The sequence below is a fragment of the Chelonoidis abingdonii genome, chromosome 1 (genome assembly GCF_003597395.2).
Source record: "Chelonoidis abingdonii isolate Lonesome George chromosome 1, CheloAbing_2.0, whole genome shotgun sequence".
Taxonomy (NCBI): domain Eukaryota; kingdom Metazoa; phylum Chordata; order Testudines; family Testudinidae; genus Chelonoidis; species Chelonoidis abingdonii.
The window spans coordinates 117,748,646-117,770,803 of record NC_133769.1 but is presented as its reverse complement, the minus strand read 5'-3'; the positions used below and the strand labels follow the sequence as shown (position 1 = coordinate 117,770,803).

General features: G+C 45.3%; 1 protein-coding gene across 1 annotated transcript in view; it reads left to right on the top strand.

The window, feature by feature from the left end:
• Window positions 1-22,158, top strand: part of CACNA2D4 (calcium voltage-gated channel auxiliary subunit alpha2delta 4) — a 168,329-nt gene that overhangs the window by 75,247 nt on the left and 70,924 nt on the right. Inside the window, exon 26 of the mRNA XM_032796736.2 lies at window positions 613-693. Coding sequence (XP_032652627.1) covers window positions 613-693 — 81 coding nt within the window. The remainder of the gene's footprint in view (window positions 1-612; window positions 694-22,158) is intronic.

Genomic DNA, 22,158 nt, shown 5'->3' with positions numbered 1-22,158 from the left:
GTGTACCAGTGCATTCTGGGAAAATCTGGGCAGCTAGCCTATACTGTGTCAGGAGAAAGCATAGAGGACATGCACACAGAGAGGCACCAGTGGCATGAGGTGCAACGTGCTCTGGGGCATCCTACTTCACAGGTAGGACGTCAAAGGATTGGCTTATTTGAGTGGTGTTCCTCTAGTTTTAAACAGGTCTAACTGAACCCCAAACTTGGCCTTATAGTGTAATGACACAGCCCACTTATTCAGACAGGTAAACAAACTTGAGGTGGGCAGGAAGGTTGGCTGAGTCTTGTAGCTGCTTGTCAGGGGTTATGTACTTTCTTATTTTGAGGGCAACACCCTTGCTGTCATGGGCCATTCCACCAAGAGGCAATCCGGTCTCCTGAACTGCCAATTAGGATGCTTCAGTGTTCTGGGAGATTCAGGCATGAGATTAGAGTTGAGCTTTTCGATGTTGGGGCATCCTTTGTGCACTGTTATCATGTGGCCTCCCCCATGCACCCAGTCCATGTCAGAGCTGGCTACTTCAGTGATCTGCATGGTTTTTCTCTGTGGAAAGTAAAGCGCTCCTGTGTGTGGTCTGCAACTGAATCTGCTGCATCTGTGTCTTGACAGAGGGAGGTGGCAAACCAGAGGTGGTGACAGTGAGCACATCTGTTGCTGTGACTGTGGATGGGAAGACGGCTATTGCTGCAGGTAGGAACTGCCAAGCACAGGTTTTTATTTTCTTCTTGAATAAGAGGGTGGCACAATGTCTTGCAGGGGGGAACCTTCCTTACAGTGAGATCTGTTAGCCTGTGGAATTGTCTTCCTAAGAAAGTGGTGGAAACTACATGACTTGTGTTATCAAAAACTAGACTGGACAAAGCACTAGAAAATATACATTATGGCTCAATCCTGCGTTGGGCACAGGGAGAGGGACTGGGTGAATTAACAGGGTGAATTCTGTTGCTGATATCTGTGAAGCTATGGATTGGTGCAGTCGTCGATTGTAGAGCAGAAAGCTTGCACAGTGAGTAGTTTTGGAGCTTTGAGATCATTGTACTGTGTTTGGGCCAATGGAATATTTGCGGTGCTTACACTGAGCTTCAAAAGAATGAGATGTGCTTGTACCTCCAGTCATTCTGCTGACTTTGAAATTCTTTCCTGTAAATTCCCACCATTCCCTGTAAATCTGATCCTTGTACCCCCTCTGAAGGAGTTTCACTGAATTCCATGCGTGCTATTGGAAGATAATGATCTCACATTTATAGAACACCCAGTCACATTCTGGCGTGCAATCCAGACCAGTGAGGGATTGTGTCACTGCCTGCCCTGTAACCCATAGTGCCTCAAAATGCTCTTCTGTTGTAGCTGCGTGACTGGATGCTCCAGTCAGCAGACAAGCATGCAGAGTGTGGGGGGAGGGGGCGGGTGCAGCACTCTGTTTCTGACAAGATGGTCCCAACAGCCCCCAGTTCTAAATTTTTCCAAAATCGTGTGTTCTGCAATGGTCAACCCTCTCCTGGACCATTCAGAGAGATAGTAAGGTGTGTTTGTTCCTTTAAAAGTACAGTACCCAGCAGCTTGCCACATGAACTGGAGTTAACATTCACTTTAAATCAAACACAGCACTGGGCTGGTTTAGAGTCAAAGTAAAACAAGTCTATTAACAAAAGAGGAGGATATTAAGTTGGTTAAAGTATAAAGGATAGAGTTAGAAATGGTTACAAGCAAATAAGAATGCATTCTAGAGGCTAAGACTCAACACAACAAGCTACAGCCTTTGTTCAAGGTAGTTTCCTTATCAATCTACCTTCCAGCAAGTTGGCTGACCACCCCTCTGGTCAAGATCTCCCATAAAATCCAAAGTACTCAGTTCATTTGCCTTAGCTGAAATATAACTTGGAATTCTTTGCCCCTCTCTTTATAGCCCAGTGCACCTTTTAAATGGATTCTTCTGAAAGTTACCCACCAAAGTAAAGTTCATTCAAGCTCTGAGGGAGACAACATGGAGTCTCCTGGTGAAGGAGCTTACATGATGGTTTCTTCTTTCACTGGTGTTTGCTAAACTATAGACCGATCTGTTTCCTGCAATCTCCTCTCCTTGCTGTAAGTGTTGGATGGTTGTCTCCTCCTCTTGTTGGTTCGATGGTCCTGTTTACCGTCTATGGTAAATTGCATTCCCGCTGTCCGGAAATACCTCTTTGTTGGCAGAATCACATTCTTTTTTCTAGGGTGGGATAACTTTAGCCCTCCCTGGCAAACATACTTCAAGAACACAATTCCCAATGTGTTTGTAATTTTGAATTTGTCCTCCGTACACACAATAATATGAATGATCAGTATGGTATTAGCTTTCTATTGATATCTTACATGACACCTTTTAGATACAGATGAGATTAGTGGGTTAGAGTATATTCAACTCGTCAGGTCAGCTGAAACTCACTACCAGATCCAATGAGCTCCTTCCCCTCTGACTTTAGGATGCTGGTAGGGTCACTCACTCTTTATTCCAAAAGATCCCAAACTGTTATATAAAACCTACAATTATCCAGTACTCACCACTGAAATGAAACCACCTCTGGGATGAAATGGAACAGCTGTTTAACAAAACAGAGCAATTCTAAACAATTTATGATACATACCATATCCAGCTGAAACTGCAGAGGTAATGTAAGGTGTCTCTTGGCAGTTTCTGTTGTGCTTAAGATAAAATAAGGAAAATTTAGTTTCAATGTTAGGGGAAATTTTATAATGGAACAAGCTGCAAGAACAGGTTATAGAGTCACTGTAACCAGAGACGTTCCGAGGTTGACAACCATCTACCAAAGGTTGTTTAAGATAATTAAATCAAACATGATGTAATCCAGGAAGGTGGACTAGACAGCCCATTAGATGTAGCTTCTAACTCAAATACTTATTTTCAGTTTCCATCAGTCTTCCCTTTTTTTTTTTTTAAGTAGATGGGCTGCCATTGAAATCCTTAAGAGACTCTGCTTCTCCTCTGTGATCAGAGGGAGATGACATGGTGGTAAAAATTCTAGTGTCCTGTTTACAGTAGGGTTTGGTAGTGATATTGGGTACGATCACTAGTACAGACATGGTTGCTTTTGTCCATACTGAGTGAAGAGTGCAAGCGACAAGCCCTCAGCTGGTGTAAATTATCATGGCTCCATTGCCATCAATAGAGCTATGGTGGGCATTTTTGATATTATCCTCCATCAAAAAGTTAAATTTGAATTATATTATGGTAATTAGCTGAACCGCTCAATAATAGTGTTACCTCTTAGACCAGATTCTGTGCTCCACTTAGGGCTAAATCAAAAATTGCTTCTCCCTTTGTAGGTTCCATGACTAGCTGCTCCCAGAAGCAGAGGTGGGACATCTGCCATCCACAAGAGCTGGAAGATAGGACTTGATAAAATGCATATACAGTTGCTTGCATATTAAATAATTAGATTATACTCATATGAAACCATTCCATGGAGGCCTAAGAATTAGGATCAATGATCGGGTATACATGTGTTCTAATTTTGCCAATATTATCTGATTTACTAGAGATAGTAGTTTAGTATTAATTACATATTTCTTGGGAGCTGTGTTGGTAATAATATGCCCCATAAGGGATAGACTGAACATTTGCTCTCAGCTCTGTGTAAGGGACAGTGTATAGCTGCCTCACACCAGAAGGACCCTTGGGGAAAAAACTGTGATTGATTGGGAGGATCACACTCCTTTCATGGTTCCCCTTTACTCCAAGGGGAAGTATGTTATGGAGCTATTTGCATGGTGCAACTTACTTCCCACCACTGCTCTGCTGGCCAATGAATTGTTGGAACAGGCTAATGCATACACTCATCATTTTACAGACATTTTTATGGAACCTAATTTAAAAAAAAAATCCCACATTTCAGCTCAATGAATGTTTATGACTTAGTCAGGAAGGCTTGGAAACAATAACATGATGTAGGGACCATTGGGTATTTCCAGAGGGAGCAAAATTTTCTGGAAAGGAGCATTGAGTATAACCAAAGCAACCCTTTGGAAATCTGTTAGTGGAGGTAGCTGAGTTTGAGGCTTGCCCTGGAAGTTGAGTTTTGTTGCAGGAACTAAGGAAAGTGGACGTTTGGGTGTTTGAGCCAGCCATCTTGGAGTTAGAACTTCAATTTAGGAGAGAGTCATGTTTGCAAGTGCAGATGACTCAGCACCAGAGGAATAAAAGAACGGGAGGCAAGTCTGTTAAGAAACTGCTGAATATCCAGGCTACTTGATTTATATATTATGCACATGTGTCGTGAAAGGATTTTCAAATTGTTCTGTTACAATAGTTCATTTCTTAGAAATCAGGATAAGAATGGCCTTATTGGTAGGTGGAAAGATACGTCTTTTCATCACACTGAAGAGTACTGTTGCAGGGGTGTATATGCCTAGCCTTGAATAGTAATATCTCAAACTGACGTTGGTAGCAGTGGAGCAAGAAGACAGCATTTTATCAAATCCTGTCTTCCAGTTCTTGCAGATGGCAGATATCTGGGGATTATAGCCAGAATGGGAACACAAGCTTAACTGTTGTGGACATAACAACAAAATATTATGCATGCAGGGCCATATCTAGGAAGATGCAGGACCTGAGACAACCCCCCCTCTCTACCCCAGGCCCTGCCCCCATTCCACCCCTTCCCTCAAGCCCCTGCCCCCACCCCACCTCTTTCTGGCTTCCGCCCCATCTCCCGAACAACGCCGAGAGCCAGCGTAGCAGCATGTAGCAGAGTGGACTGGAACTGGGTCACTCGCTGCTGCTGACACCAGGCCCCCCGCTATCCTCCCAGGCCACCCTGGATTCCACATCACCCTAAAGCATGGGGGGCCCCAAAGCACAGTAATCCCAAACATTGGTGGAGCCAGGTCCATGGTCCTAAATATTGGTGGAGCATGGGCACCACGGGCCCATATATCTTGCCACCTAAGTTCGCGTTCTGCTTTTGTAGCCTTTCTAACCTCCATTAGCATTGCACGGTCACTGTCACCATCTTGGTTTAGTAGTTGGTAGTATATCCCTGCTGCTATATCCGTTTTATTCAAACATGGAATTTCTGTTCATAGAGATTCTATGATACAGTTTTTCATTTAAAATGTTTACCATATTTGACTTTGTATGTTTTCTTTTATATATAATGCTACTCTCCTACCAGAGCAACATACGCTGTCATTCCTAAATATTTTATAGCCTGGTATTACCATTTTCCCACTGAAATTGAAGGGAAAATAAAACCTTTCAAAGTGTTATTGGCCGTTGAGGAGCAACTGACATCTCGGGGCAGTGATAATATAATATGGATTCTTTCACCTCTAAACCACTGTTTCAAATCCAATCTAGGTCATAAGTAATCTTTAAATTATTACCAACTCAAGGCTGTTCAGAGATTGCTGTGAAATAGGTTGATGGCAGTTTTTATGGTAATGTCTGTGATGAGAATCATCAGCTGACACGATGGCTAGCATTCCCAACTGAGAATAAAATGATAGAGAGACTGAAGTACCCACAGATGTCCAGAGCTATTCACTCTGAGTGCAGCATTGAGGTGTATTTAGGAACATGGGCCCAGCTCCTCAGCTCAGTGGAAGTAAGGAGCTTAAGTACCTTTGAGCATCTGGATCATGGTGTTTTCAACTGAGACATAAACATGAAATCCTGATCATGTGTGTTCCTTAAAGATACCGTGATTCTTGTCATGGGTAAACATGTTTGGAAGACATGGCTAGTTCCAGGTGGTTAATGCCTTTAAATCCGCTCTGCACTTTCCATTGACTCAGGTATTCTTCTGTCCCTGTTTTGTATCTCATTGTTGAAGAGTTGCCATATTTCACCCAAGAGGTGGCAGCACAACAGTGATGTGCAAAGTAATTTCTCTATGCAGGCCCCAAAGGATCCACAGGGGCTGTCCCTGCACCCATGCATAGCTCCATTGACTTCACTGCGGGTATATGGGTCTGCCTGTATGGAGCTAATTGTTGGACTGGCGCCTACATCTGCAACCACTTCAGGATCTTACACATATATAATGTCTTTCATTCTTCTTATGCAGAGTTTGCACTGTTCCCAGTATACCCTATAATGGAATGAGTTTGTAGTTATTGGACAAGTTATGTCAGAATCATATAAACAGGGGTTTGGAGGGTTTTTTAAAATACTATTTTAAAAAGTGTCACCTATGAAATGACCTGTCATCCTGCCAGTGGCTGTAACTATCACGTGCTTGACTTGCTGATGCTTGAGGAGATCCAGTGCATTCCAAAATATCCATAACACATGCAGTGATAAACTCAAGTCTGGGATTTATAATAGAGCCTGCAAGGAACAAGCCCTCCCAGCACCTCTTCCTGTTGGAAGCTACAAATACCTAAAGAGCTGTGTCCCCTTTGTTCTGGCAGCTGAGTTTCACTCCCCTCAATGCTGTGAAAGGCAAACCCTCAAAATCAAACAAACAAGGTGTCATAAACCTGGATTCTGTCAGAGAATTATAAAATAATTAGGAACAGGAAACTGGGGGACTAGAGGACCAGAGCAGGGGTTGGTCAACATATGTGAAAGCCTGACATTGTCAGCTTGGGTCAATAATGAGGCCCAGGACAGAATGGGCTTGTCATAAATAGATAGCTAAGGGTTAATGTTTCTTTCACCTGTAAAGGGTTAACAAAGGGAACCAAACACCTGACCAGAGGACCAATCAGGAAACCGGATTTTTTCAGGGGGGGGATATTGTTTGGCGTGCTGTGTCTTGTCTCTGAGCCTCTCAAGCTCATCGAGAGGGGGGATTTTTTTCTATCTTTCAAGCTTCTCAATCTTCGAGTTTTTTCGTTTTTTTGTTTTTCTTTTTTTTTTTTCAAAGGTTGTAAGTTACAAAGGTGAGAAAAAATATCTTACATGTTGTAGTTGCTGGATGTTAAATTGTATCTCTTTGAATAAGCTGTTTATCATATTTCCTTAAGCAATAGCCCTGTGTATTGTCAACTTGAATGCAGAGATCATGTTTCATGTGTTTTTCTTTCTTTTTATATAAAAGCTTTTTTTTAAGACGTGTTTGAGTTTTTCTCTCTGGGTAGCTAAGGAACGAAAAGGAGGAAATTCCTTTGATTAAGATCTAAAGAGAAAATCCTGCAGCACAGGCGAATTGGTGAGAAAGCTGAAGGAAGGCTAAGGAACGAAGGGAGGGGGAAATCTCTTTGTGTTAGCTTGACTAGGTATGAATCTGCATGCCTCTGGGTGAGGGGGAGAGACTCTTAATCTCTCTGGGTTTGTGTTTCAAGGAATTGAAGCGGGAAAATCTGGGGGAGGTAAAGAGGGGGAAGGGAAGTGGGTTATTTCCCTTTGTTGTAGACTCACGGCATCTGAGTCTTGGGGGTTCCCCAGGGAAGGGTTTGGGGAGACCAGAGTGAGCCAAAACACTGGAATTTTTGGATGGTGGCAGCGATATCAGATCTAAGCTGGTAATTAAGCTTAGAGGGTTTCATGCAGGCACCCAGATTTCTGGATGCTAAAGTCCAGATTTGGGAAAGATGCTTATGCTAGGGCTGAAGACTGAACTATCCTCTGAAACCTAGAGGTGCTGCCTCCAGGTCAGACTGAAGACTCATTAGTCAAGCTGGGCTCAGTGCAGGAACTGAGATGGGTGCGGGCAAAGATGACTCAGCATCTTCTTTGCAGCACTTGGATTCCAGATATGTAAACTAGAGCAACGCTGGGGCTGCTCTAAATTATGCTGTACTGCAGTGGCCTTCTATGGATCAGAATACATAAAGTGCAATGTGCTCTGGCCAAGACGCCTCTTTCCTGCTCTGGCCATACCCCACACCAGGTGCTGTGAGGGGGAGCAGCATAAAACTATTTTCTGGCTCTAGGCCCCTGGAGGTCTCACCCAACTCCGAAAGGTATTCCCAGGTGGCCAGTTTAGGGCCCTTTGAAACTAGGGGCCAGCTAGGACCCAGAATCAGTCATAGATGGGGAGCAGTGTAGGAGAAGCTTGTACTGCTACTGCCTTTGCTATACTTGTTTTCGTGAGTTAAAAATACCTACCAGATATATTGCACTTTGCAGTTTCAATGCATTGTGCAAATATTAACTAAGGACCAGGATATTAATGATAATTAATAAGAAGGAGGTAGTCTCTGGGGATGTCAATCCAGTACCGTTCTTTAGCACTGACTTCACTAGAAATAATTGTAACTGAACCCTTCCTAACTCTCTGCTTTAAATAACATTGTGTCAACTGTTCTCCCATGTGACTCAGTAACCTAGGGCTTTAGCCTTCTTGTGGGGGAAACCACTGCAGTCACATTGCAGCTGCTGACATATTCCTGTAGTGGTTTAGAGTCCCAGTGCAACTGCTGGAGGCTGAGTGGGAGTTTAGCTGTCTCCCTGGGCTGCCTGTAACATCTCTTTCACTGCATAACCTTCTCCTCGAGTGCGTTGTTTGGCTGGCATCTGATCACCATTCATAGTATGAACAAATATGAGCTCCTTTTCAAGAGCTCCTTGCTGCTGTTGCCATGGGTCAGGGATGGGAACCAAGCTGGGACCTGCAAAGCCTTGGGACCTGGAGGAAAGTCCTAGGCTGCCCCAGAGAACTGACAGGGCATCAAAATAGGGATTCAGGCGCCAAGGGTATAGTTTGTTTGACTTCATCTTGTAATCTTCCTCTCTGTTTAAATTCAGAACTATCACTTTAATGTTTCCATTACACTTGTGCCTATGGACCCAGCCAAAACTGGTACTGCAATCGATGTAGTAAGAGACAGTTCCTGACCCCAAGCACTCACAATCTTAAGAGAGAAGGCAGACAAAGGGTGGGAGAAGGAAGGATTATTCTCCCCATTATACAGAAGGAGACCTGAGGCTCAATGGGATGAAGGGCACAGCACTCATCCCTGGGGCTAGCTTTTCAAAAGTGCTTAGTAAGATTTTCAAAAGGTGTGTGAAGCTGACTGGTCTGGGAGATTGATACCAGGATAAAAAAATCTTTCACCTCTAGGCTGCCAGTTGAAATCTAGCTTAAGGCATAAAGACAGGCGTGGGAAGCCTTTCATATGAAAAGCGGTTGCTCGCCAATTTAAAGTCTCTCTCTCTCTTCACCCTCACTTTTGACTGTATGATGTGTATTACCCGTTGGCAGGGAGATGAGGTGCAGGTGACTTTATCAGCCATTCTGTTGCTCTGGTATCAATCAGGGCCGGTCACTATAGTGATGCTGGTTTAGAAACCAGTATTGTTAAAGCAATACAACTGTCTAGTGTGGATGCAGTTATACTGGTATAAAGAGGCTTAAACTTATAGGAACAAGCGCTATTGACATAAGCACCTTTCTACTGAAATAACGGCACCCACACTAGAGGGTTGCACCACTTCAGTTATATTGGTTCAGGAGCTGACATAGTTATAGTGATTCAAAAAATCATGTGTAGACAAGTTCTTATAAATAAATACTGTGGTATTCTAAAGGGGCATCCTACCCTGCCCCTCCCCCCACATCGTCAGCTGCAGTATGTGACATCTCTGCTCAAGGGCAGGGACTTCTCTGCACTGGTGGTGTGTTACCTGGATGTAAGGCAGCCTGGTGTGCTGGGTGGATTGCGTGCCACTGGCAGAGAAAGCAGTAGACTCCCTGGGTACCTTGGGCGGAGAAGGGAAAGAGCAACTCACTCCCTGCCCATCACCTGCTGTTGCTATATCTGCTGCCTCCATCTTTATGCCACTCCCTCCTGCCCCCGCACCAATCCCTGAGCAGCTCCTCAAACCTCTCCTCCTTCCACAGTCAACTTCAGAGCAGGAAAAACAGCACTTCATTGTACGGGGCAGTGGTTCCATAGCCTCGAGAAGGGCAGTGCCCTGGAAGTGAGCAGTTGGGCCTGGGAAGGGCATTTAGTGGGGGAAGGGGTGGGGCTAGAACACTGCTGCACTCCAGCAATCCCCAGCTGGCAGAACAGCCTTTTGGGGTCTACTACGTCCTAGCCCTCAGCAGCCCCGGGGATGCTGGTGTGCAAATGCCACCGTTGAGCATGCTGCCCAGTATTGCCTCATTGCTTTCTTGTAATCAATCACCTATCGGTCTGTAGCCAGCTGCTGCTTCGTCTTATGTTTAGATTGTTAGCCTCTTGTGGGCTGGACCCATTCTTTTGGCCTGTGTTTGTACAGCCCCTAGCAGAAGGGGGTCCTGGTCCATGACTAGGATGGCTCCGTGCTATGGTACAACCACACCTAAGAAGAGTTCAAATACCAAACAAGGCACATTAGGCTCAGATGAATAAAGTACGCAATAAAAATAGAGAACGCAGCAGCTAGGCCCAGGATCTAATAATAAAGTATGGGCCATTTATGTTAGCAACAAAGACCAATTCTCTCCCCTATCCCACCCCCAAAAAACAACCCTAAGATGATATGCTCCTGTCATCATGCTGGTGGCTGTGCGTGTATATCTGTTGTTTTCTTTTCCTCCTCCCATTAGCCGTTTGTTCTCTTTTTAGATTGTAAGCGCTTCAGGGCAGTGACTGTCTCCCTATGTGTTTGTGCAGCAGTATTCTAGCACCTAGCGCAGTGAGGTGTTGATCCTGACCAGGGCCACTGGTCACTATTGCAGTGGGCACTATTTAATGCTAGCAGTCAGACCCCCTCAGCCAGTTTTTGCACATTGCACCACTTATTCTGGGGGGAAGCACACATTTATGTAAATCAGAGTGCAAGGCTGTGCATAACAGAGAAATAACCCTGACACTGAGGCTCAATATCTGTGCAGCAGCCATGCATTCTGGCTGGCTGGGATGATCCACCTTCAGGGCAATTTTTTTCGAAGGGACAGGCTGGCTGATAGACTGAGATGGGCTTTTCATTTAGAAACTGGGAGGGGTATTTTCCTGGGAAATCTGCCCCTCCCACCTCCCTGTCCATTGGTTTGAAGCCCGTTCCAGTGTGGGACTCCAGCCCAGGAGCTGGTTCTTGCCTGTGCACAGCAAAGCTTGCCTGGCCAAGGGTTATCCATCAAACAACTCCTCTTTCTGGCTCTTCTGATTGCTGTTGCAGCCGTGCTTGACGGGAAAGGAGCCCTTGACATTGGCTCAGGAGAGGCTCACGTACAGCTGGACTTTTGAGACTGGCACCCGGTGACTTTGCCACATTCCCTTTGCTTGCAAATTATTTGATATCATTTTAATTCCAAGCTGAATTAGAGCAGTGAGGGGGTTGCTATGGCAACCATTTCCTTGTGCAGTTGGTCTGACTCATTGCAGACAATTACTCTCGCGCTCCAGGAGTCACAGATGTGCTGGGAGAAGAATCATGTGCTGGGCTTTCAACTTTTTGCTTTTAATTTCCTTTCCATTCCCTCCTTGCATTAACTCGTGCGTAACTGCAGGAGCTAGGAATGTATGTGAACGCATGACACTACCTGAGCACGTGTGAGCATATTATGTATTTATGGACATGGGGGCGGAGGTGCATGGTATATGACTGTTGTCTGTTTGTGTACCTGGGGGGGGGAGGAGGGATGTAACAATGTATTGTGTGTGCCTGGTGAGTGCGTGCATGTGTGCACTGAGGGGTGTGGGTGTGGCGGGGGAGGTGGTCACATGCATGTATGCACTGCAGAGTGTAGACATACATACCTGCACTCTGTGTGTGTGTCTACACACGCACTTGAATAAATGCATTGGTGTCCATATGCCCATGCATATGTGCATGTGTGTCTGTGTCTGCACATGTACATATCTGTGTATGTGCATGTATCCATGGGGTTAGAGGGTGCTCAACTTACGGTCTGTGCATGTTCAAGTATGGTGGCTGGTCTGTGAGAGTTTAGAAGGATTGTTTGTGACGAATTTCTAGTGATTAGCTGCCTCTGATTAGTGGTAGACAGAGACAGACATTCCCTCACATTTAGGGGCTACGTGAAAACTTGCACATTGCCTAGCAGGTGGCATTACACTCGTGCCCAAGCAGAATTTGAACCAGTTATCAGCATAGATGAAAATCCAATACATTATGTCACCGTGTGACCTCACTCTATTCCCAACCCTCCAGCCCTCCCACAACATACTCTCAGACTTTCATAGGACATTGAAGGTATGATATTGTCCATGCCGGGACCGCACTCTAATGCAAGGGAACCTGATCTACAGCTTACGATGTGTTAGCTCACGTGCATCATACATCTGTAAAGGAGAGCGGTCACTTACTTGCTGAGAAAATGCTGGTCCCAAATGGTAACTATAAGTCTCAGAAGCTGCCTGTGTGTTTTGAGACAAGGCTGATGATGAAGGGTGTATATTTTTGCACATTAATTTGCGTTGTGGGATTGTTCAGCATAGTTAAAGGAGCTGCATTTCAGATAGGTTCCACCTTTCTACTCAGTATGGATGGAGGGTCAGTGTGACAAATCTAAGGCTACCCCAGGAGTTGATGCATTCAGACTGCAGGGCCCTTGCAGCTTCTAACTCCCTGAGCTCTCCAGGAAATAGCTTCTGAAGGTGAAAATTCCATTCTCACATACAGGGTGGAATCCAGTTGCTGTATGTCTTAATATGATATTTTGGCACTGGAGGAAGTGAGTGTATGAGAAAGACCCCTGTGGCTCTAAGCATTACCCTAAAGTGGTGATGTCCAAACTTTTAATATTTTTAAAAGGACAAGGGGCTACAATCAATATTGTTGAGGAAATTGTCTGCCGCCCTTTGCACTGTCCAAGTGATGCAAAGGGAATGAAGAAATTTCCCACAGATCCCCAGCTGAGGATTCCTTCAGTGTAGGAGAGTCGCCAGCTCCTACACCTCCCTTCTCATAGTCTCTGGGGCACAGGACCTGTTGGGGGCAGAGGGGTAGAGTGACTGGAGCGCACTGCACCCCAAGTATTCCCTGCTGGTGGATAGTTGCTTTGGGGGGGCCACAGTTAGCTCTCACCTGCTCTAACCGGTACCAGGGCTGGGGCAGAGAATTAGGGAGCTCTAACTCGTTGCTGGTTCGTAACTTCTTCTTTTCACTTAGCCCGACCTACTCCAGGTGGCTGTGTGTGGAAGAGGTGGGCTGTACTTTGCTCCCTAGCTTCAGGCAGAGCCAGTCAAGTGCCCGTGCTGCTTTCCCTGGCCTCTCTCAGCCTGGCAAGGAAGCCAGCGATAGAGCGGCCACTGCTGCTGCAATGCAGCAGGCAACCAGCAGGGGAGCTGCTGAGCAGCTGCGGCAGGGAAGGAACTGCAAGCTACCCAAAGCACCCCCTTGCTAACATCAGAGCTGTGCCTGGGGCTGCAGGGGAAGCAGTAGGAGGCAGGGGCCTGCACCACCTCCTTGTAGTACTGATTCAAACATTTCCATTCGTGATCAAATACACTTTCTTTCGTGACACAGCTGAGGGCCACAATTTAGAGTCTCACGGGCAGGGCCCGGTGGCACACTGCAGGGGGGCACTCTGCCGCTCGCCAGTCCCGCAGCTCCAGTGGACCTCCCGCAGGCATGCCTGTGGATGCTCCACTGGAGCCGTCTGCCGCCCTCCCAGCAACCGGCAGAGCACCCCCTATGGCATGCTGCCCCAAGCACATGCAGACCTTAAGGCGGCCATCCTGCAGCAAAAAAACTTCAGGACCAGACTTTGAAGAGAAACTGATGAGCTTCAGTTCATCTGCAAATTTGACACCATCAGTTCAGGATTGAACAAAGATGTGAATGGCTTGCCAACTACAGAACCAGTTTCTCCTCCCTTGGTTTTCACACCTCAACTGCTAGAACAGGACCTCAATCCTCCCTGGATGAACTAACCTCATTATCTCTAGCTTGCTTGCATATATATACCTGCCCCTGGAAATTTCCACTACATGCATCTGACGAAGTGGGTATTCACCCATGAAAGCTCATGATCCAAAACATCTGTTAGTCTATAAGGTGCCACAGGATTCTTTGCTGCTTTTGCAGATTCAGACTAACATGGTTACCCCTCTGATACATGGGCCCCAGTGCATCCGAACCCTCTCGGCTGACCTGGATTTTGTAAAGTAAAAGAGCTGTGAAGAAAGAAGCCCCCTGCTTTTGATAAACCCTTTAAAAGGCAGATGGGATGTGGGGGCTGGAATACTGTGCTGCAGTTGAGAAGTGACAGTGGAGGAGATCAGAGAAGAGAGACTAAAAAGCAGCTGGTCAGAGAGGGAGTCACAGAAAGGGATGATCCGTTACTAAGAAAAGAAAAACGAGAGTGTGAGCAGGATAAAGTGAAGTGAAAAATCAAAGGCACTGAGACCAAGGAGAGATTTAAACCAGCAGAGACCAGGCAGGGAGGGAGAAGATTGAAAATCCACTGTTGAGACCAGGACTGAGAGAAAATGCAGAGACAGTCTGAAGACAGAGAATAAGCTTGTGGCTCAAGTACAGAGAGGGAGTCAGGCCTGATTTTGCTCTCATTAACACCGGTGTAAATCAAGAGCAACACTACTGAAGTCAATAGTTTCATACTAGTGTAAAACAAGGGGTCGGTGAGCTCAGAACCTGGCCCCAGTGTTCTGTTCCCAGCCCTGTCCATGACTCCCTGTGTGACTTTGTACGAGCCTTTCTGTGCCTGAGTTTGCTCATCTTTAAGGAGTAATCGTAAATACTTACTGGCATATGAGGCTAGATTCATTAATGTTCGCAAAGCCCCAGAGACCTATAGAAATGTAAAGCATTATTGTTACTCTGGATATTTCCCCAGAGCTTTATGCAGAGTTGAGTAAAGATCTCAGTGCTTCTTCTGTGAATATTTACTCAGATATGACCAATTCAGGTTTCTATTTTTATCCTTTATGTGTTCACTTTCTGCAACTGTTGTACCAAACAAGCTGATTCCCAGGTATGTACATGGAAAAAGCAAATGTTCAGGGCTAAATTGTGGTTTGCCTAAGCATGGGGCGGTGTGTTGCTGCACTTCCCCGGGAGCAACCCAGAAGGCTGATTTTGACTTTTCCCCTTCACACGCTCGCTGCCTTCCGTTTTTCCCCTTGCTCGCTGGTGAAGTACTCTCCACCAGCCTGATACCTGGCACCAGCCCGGATACATTAAGGGGTGGAGCCAAGACTCTGTCCACTCCCTATCGCTTCCTGCCCACATACAGGAAAAGTCTACCAGGCCTGTGCCAATTGTTCTTTCTCTGTCCCACACAGCTACCAACAGTCCGGGAAACCCACAAAGGGGAGAAAGGAGGCATCTTATGCTCCTTTACTCCCCTACACAGCCTCCCAAGCTGGGCCATGATTTCATGTTCATGTAATGATTAGTTCTTCAAGTAGTATCCCTATGGGTGCTCCACTTCAGGTATGCTCGCACCCCTTGTGCCTTTAATTGGAGATTTTTGGTAGTAGTGCCTTCAGCTTGCACATGAGCCCTGTGCTTCCTGGTGCCGCCTCTGAGGCTGTCGAGGGCTGGGTGGGTGAATCACCCTCAGTTCCTTCCCAACCGCCGCAGCCTGAGTCAGTGGTTGACTTTCAAAGTCTCTTAGCCTAGTTACCCTTCTTTATTTTATTGTTTTTTCTTTAGTTATTTTGTTTACTTTTCATCAATGGTGGATTTACCATAAAACAAACCATGCGGTGGCACGGGGCCCCCAATGACAGGGGGACCCCAACATGCAGGACCGAATTTAATCAGCATTGCAAGTCGTGAATTGATCCAGACTTTCTGCATTCTGCAAACTTATTCTGCGAACTGTGCTCTAAATGTGGTGTTTTGAAGTAGTCTAAAAAAGAATTTTGCTTCACCATCTTTTTGCTGTCTTGGCAATAGCATAACAGCAACTAAGGGAAATTGTCATTTGCACACAGGACCCCACTAAATCTAATTTAGGGAGACTTTCTTCTGTTCCTTTCCTCTTTGAGGAAACTTCCCCTGCTACATATTGTTGCCCTGGGGTATGCCAGGTTGTCCAGGCTTCAAGCAATGCACCTCCTGCCGGGAGGCCATCCTGGTCAGCATTGGGCATTCCCATTTTACTGCTGCTTGGGAGAGCCTAATACCCCACAAAAATGCTCCATCTGCACTACTTTTAAGGGCAAGGCAAGAAAAATCGAGAGCTAAAATTGAGACTGTCAATGATGGTGCGTTCTCTCCCACTGGCCTCAGATCCAAAGCAGGAGACACATACCCCCGGACATCAGTCACTGACTGAACACAGTGCCCTGTCAACTTTGGCACGTTCACCTGGGTCTACCTGAGGTAAATCCACAGAAAAGACCCACAGAAAACCAGGTCAATCTCCACAGACAGAATCCACCTCAAAAAGACTGCAGTCCCTGTGGAGCAAGACTGCAGTGGAGGTTTTGTGTCCTACCCTGACTATGGCTGAGGCTCCAGACACTCTTTGTACTGATCTTGTGCCTGGCTCAACAGAGAAAAAAGGCAGCAAGCGTGCCTCGGGAGCAAGACCTTCGCTGCCACACAAGCAGGGCATTACATCATCAAAGCATTCCATTCCTAAAAGAATGGAATCCACAACTCCTTTGGTGCCATCTACATCTAAGTCAGCCACTAAGACGGCCATGGTACCAGAAATACACCATGCCTCTCATATGGTTTTGGTGCACCCCAAGGCATCTTCTTTGGTACCAACTACTTTGACCAAAGTGGACTTGCCAGAGTGCACACACTCTCGGTACTGACAACAGTACAGAGCCCTGCTCTTCAAACCCACCCAGTACCTCAGTAGTTCAGATTCTCAAGGGATCTACTTGTTTTGGAGGAGCTGGAGTCTCCCTTGTTAGTAAGTACTAAGAGGTTGTCAGCACCGAAACACGCACGGTCACTGAGGTGGGACCTTTCCCTGCTATCACTTGATTCTCCAAGACCTTCAGAGCGTGCTGGGGTTTCCCCTCTTGAAGAGGAGATATTTTCCTCCAATTCAAATATTTCAATCCAGGGTTCCCCAGCACTTCAGATAAGGGATTTCCATTCTGATGGTTTTGACAAGAGGGGGGAGTTGCACCAAAGACAGGCCTGTGTTTCCCCACCCTAGTTTGAGCAGCCTTAGATGCCACCCCGCAATTCCTTTTGAACTGCCCCAATGGCTATACTAAGATTCTTGGGCTGCATAACGTCAGTAATTTTCCCATGCCCCTGGCCCTCTTATGGCGAATACAGGGAGAGATGCTCCTCTACTGCATCTGCTCCTCCTCCGTTACCTGAGGCATAAGAATCCTTTGAGGAGCAGGAGGGAAGGGCACAGATAAAGAGATTAGTCCCCAAACAATATTTCATCATCTTCCCCAGATGAAGCAGTTATGCTTCCTCCATCAACTGTGGCTGATGACTTCAGAAACTTTCAAGAGTTAATTAAATGTATTTCAGATTCCCTCCAGTTCCTTTAGAAGAGGTCAAGAAGTCACAACATATGCTCCTGGACATCCTCTAATGGACTCCTTCTACCCACGTTGTCCTGCCTATTAATGAGGCCCTACTGGATCCTGCAAAATCCCTCTGGGAGATCTTTGTGGTAATTCTGCCCACATGTAAACAGGCCAATAAGAAATACTGTGTCCCAACTAAAGAGTGAATTTCTGTTCCCCCATCTAACACTGAACTTCCTGGTTGTGGAGGTAGTGAATGAATGTGGCAGACAACATCATGCAAAAGCCACACCATATAAGGATCAAAAATGTTTTGATCTGTTTGGCAGAAGGACCTACTCATCCATGACTCTTCAGTTTAGGATCACAAACTATCAAGCTCTCATGGCTAAATACATTCACTCAAATTATGCCAAATTCACTACCTTTATCAAACATCTGCTGGCTGATAAGCATGACGAGTCTCCGGCTATTATCAACAAGGGCCATCTGTTAGCTAGAACATCACTACAGGTCTTGCTGAATGCGGCCAACACTGCCACTCGATCCATCTCTAGAGCAGTGTCATGCAGAGGGCATCCTGGCTCCAGCTGTCTGGATTACCAAGGGAGGTCCAAAACACCGTTGAGGACCTTACCTTTGATAGCCTCACACTGTTTGCTGAGTCCACTGATGATTTGCTGTGTACCCATAAGGACTCCAGAGCCATGCTGCAATTTCTTGAGATTTACACACCTACAAACAAGGGTTTAATAAAATACCAAACAGCTCAAAGATCCTGTCTTGCATCATTCTCAAGATCCCTGATACCACCAAGGAAAAGGTCAAGATTCCAGAGGAAGTGAGAACCTGCTCCCTCTGCGCCTGCTCTTCAATCATCATCATTTAAGTGTCACTTTTGACAGGATGGTTGAGGACCCAGAAATATCCCACAACACCAAGCTGCATATACACCATTTCCCCCACCTCCCACATTTCAGAAACTCTCCTACTTTCTTTCCACATGAGAGAGAATCATAAGGGACAAAGCAGAGGGTGCTGGAGGTTTTAAGGTCAGGTACGCTATGCATTTATCTCCCTCTCCTATATCTATCACCTTTCCCCGTCCCTGTTCAGGACCCCTCTCACAAGCACTCATTACAGCAAGTCAGCTCTCTTCTACCAATGGGTGCTGTAGAACCAGTTCCTATTGAGCAGAGAAGGAAGAGGTTTTATTGCAACTTCTTTCTGGTCCTGAAAAAGAATAGAGGGGGGAGAACGATTTTAGATCTAAGATTCCTGAACTTTGTCAAGTCTCAAAAATTCAGGGTGGTGTCTTTCTCAGCTATCATTCCATCATTTGAATCAGGGGATTGGTTTTCACCCCTTGACCTTCATTCAGAATGCCTATTTTCACATCACAATTCACCCGCCTTACAAACTATTCCTGCACTTTTCAGTAGGCCACGGTCACTTTCAGTATTGAGTGCTCTTGTTTGGCCTTTTGTCTACCCCAAAGGTCACAGCATACCTCCGATGTTGGGGAATAATGATTTTTCCATACCTTGATGACTGGCTCAAGGGCCAGTCTTACAATGAGGTCTTTGACACCATCAAGACAATGATATACCTATTCCATGCACTGCGATTGCAGCTCAACTTTGAGAAATCCATTTTGAGCCCAGTATAAAGAATAGAGTTCATAGGAACCTACTTGGATGCCATATCAGTGCATATCTTCCTCCCAACAGATTCTCATCTCAAAGATTCATCAGTCTACAGACCTCAATAAGTTGTCTTCAATTACTCAGACACATGGCAGCCTGCACTTCTGTGATACCATATGCCAGGGTCCACCTTCCTTGTTTGCAGGACTGGCTCATGACTGTTTATACTCTGAAAACACACATCATAAGCACGTTAATGTCAGTTCCTCATCAAATGATCTGTCCAAGAGATATGACTACACACCACCCTCCTCAAAATGAAGGTAGTCAGGAATGCCTGCATCCACTCCCTGCCTGTAATCAGGACAAGTCCAAAAAGATTCTGTCAGACAACAGAGCTTGCATGTTCTGTACCAACTGATAGGGAGGTGCCAAGTCCGTTTCTCTTTGTGTTAAAGCAGTAAAGTTCTGGAACTGGTGCATAGCCAATTCCATCCTTATTTCAGCAGCTTAACTCCCAGGATACAGAGCAGTCTAGCAGACAACCTCAGCAGGCATTTCTTCCAGGACTATGAACGGGAGTTGAATCCTCAGTTTCTCAGTCAAATTTTTCAGACTTGGAAGATTCAAAAAATAGATCTCTTTGCCACAATGACCAAGAGGTAATGCAAACAAAGCCCAAATTATATTAATAGTTCCAACATAGCCCAAACAGATATGGTATCCTTACTAGATTCACCTAGTGGTCTATCAGGCGATCAGATCCATCCATTCCTCATCTTCTTTCCCAGGACACCGGCCATACTCTTCATCTCAGCCTGAAGATACTTCACCTCAAAGCCTGGCTTCTTGATGGTTCATGGGACTAGAACAGACTTGCTTTAAAGAGGTACAACTGATATTGTTGAAGTAGGAAAGAGTCCACGAGACACACTTATCTCCTCATATGGAAAAGATTCAGCCTGTGAGCTGTCCAGAAAGGTGTTCGTCCTTTTCATTTTTCCCTCTCAATCATCCTTAGTTATCTCCTAAAGCTAAAAATTACAAGGTTACCTATGGGCTCTATTAAGGTCTACTTGGTGATTATAACAGGCTTTCATTTAGTGGTTGTGGGATTCTCAATCTTCATCCAACCTACAGCTGTCAAGTTTCTGAGAGGACTGGGGAACCTTTTTCCCTAAGGAACCCACATCTATATGGGATTTGAATTTAGTACTTAAATGCCATATGAGCCCTCCTTTTGATCCAGTGAGTTAATCTTCCCTCATTAATTTATCTTGGACGACCTCTTTTTGGTGGCTATCACCTCTAGTCAAGAGTGGAAAAAAGTAGCTTCTTATGACAGATCTTCCATTTATAGTATTTTTCAAGGACAAAGTTTCATTACGTCCACACCCTAAATTTTTACCCCAGGTGTCATCTGAGTTTCACATCAACCAGGTTATCCACCTTCCATTTTTCCCCCCAAGCCTCATCAGTCCAGACAGAAGGCCATTTTACACATGTTGGGTGTTCAGACAGTGTTAACCTTTTATTTAGACAGAACTAAGTCATTTAGGAAATCACCCAGGCCAATGGTGGCTATTGCAGATAGAGCCAAAGGTTTGGCAAGTTCCATCCAGAGACTTTCCAGGTGTATCATATTATGTTATAAATCTTCAGATATACAGCCTCCTTCTAGGGTGTTGGCTCAGGATCTCTATCTACTTCTGTGACATGACTCAATAATGCCCTTATTCTAGAAATTTGTTAGGCGACCACTTTGTCTTCCATACATACCTTCTCCAAGCATTATGCAGTACTCCAGTCTTCTGGATAAGATGCTGGTATTGGAAATGCTGTGTTGTCATTGTCTTGGACTTGGTTCTGAAGCCTCCCACTCCAACTGGGGTACTGCTCAGTAGTCTCCTGAAATGGAGCATGCACAAGGATGCCACTCAAAAAAGGAGGAGAGGTTACTCACCTTGTGCAATAACTGGAGTTCAAGATGTGTGTCCTTTCAGTGATACACTATCCCCCCTCCTCCCCTCTGCTTTGGAGTTTCCCCTGGGAACTTCACAGTAGAGAAGGAACTCAGGGCAATTTACGTGTGCAGCCCTATATAGCCTCAGAAGGGGGCCCGAGGAAGCATAGTGTGCATATGCAGGCAAACAGGCACTACTACCAAAAATCTCTGATTAAAGGTACAAGGAGTGAGAGTACACCAGAAGTGGAGTACCAATAGGGACGCACATCTCAACAAACTTCAGTTACTGCACAAGGTGAGTAACCTCTCCTTGATGAATGTCTGGTCATCAGAAACCCAGTTCTAAGCATTATACTCATCTAAGCAAAGGATAGAAATGGATCCTGTGAGCTACACTTCTGATCAAAACTCACCAACATTGCTCACATGCTGAACACTCAGAATGAGCAATATTCAGATCGGGAGTTATCTGTAGAAATTATTTGGCAAACCATTTAAAAGGATAATCAGTTTGGAGAAAATTGCACGTTGCTCACCGATCGTTTTTGAAAAGAAAAGCCTAGATCACTCTAAGTGTTGGCTGTAAATTACTTTCTCAGCTCTAGATTTAGGGTATTGTAGTGAACTGGCTAGTGTGTATGCGTTCCCCTGCCCTGGACTGGAAGGAATCAGAATTGCTAAGAGATGTAGCACAGATACTATGTTGTTAAATGCTGTTGGAGATTCTCCTTTAACTCCAGTGTTTCATGCATTTGGGGCAGCAAACTTGCTCTTGGCTAGTTCTTTCAGAACAGGAGCATTTGGGTTCTCTCCCCTACTTTCACCACCATTATCAGAATGACCACAGTGAGCACTGTAGTGACAACTGTGAAGTCCATAGGTTGCCATGGGTTTGCAGTGGGATTTGAACTCCTGTGAGATTTCAGACATTTGAGGGGTTCTCTTTGGACTAGAAGAATATGTAATTAACTGTGTATGTATGTGTACTGCTGCCCTCTGCGCCCTCTGCAGAATGAAATGTAAACTACTCATCTGTGTGTCTTAGACCCTATACAGCTAATAAAGAATCTCCTTTTGCTTGAGAAGCAGAGGTCTCTGTAGCGGGCGTGCAGGAGGATTATGAAGATCTCTTTCCATTCATTTCCAAATAAAAAACATATTCATCATAGTGACAAATGTGAAGCTTTAGGATTATTATTTGTCACAGTATGTTTTATTCAGGGGCGGTTC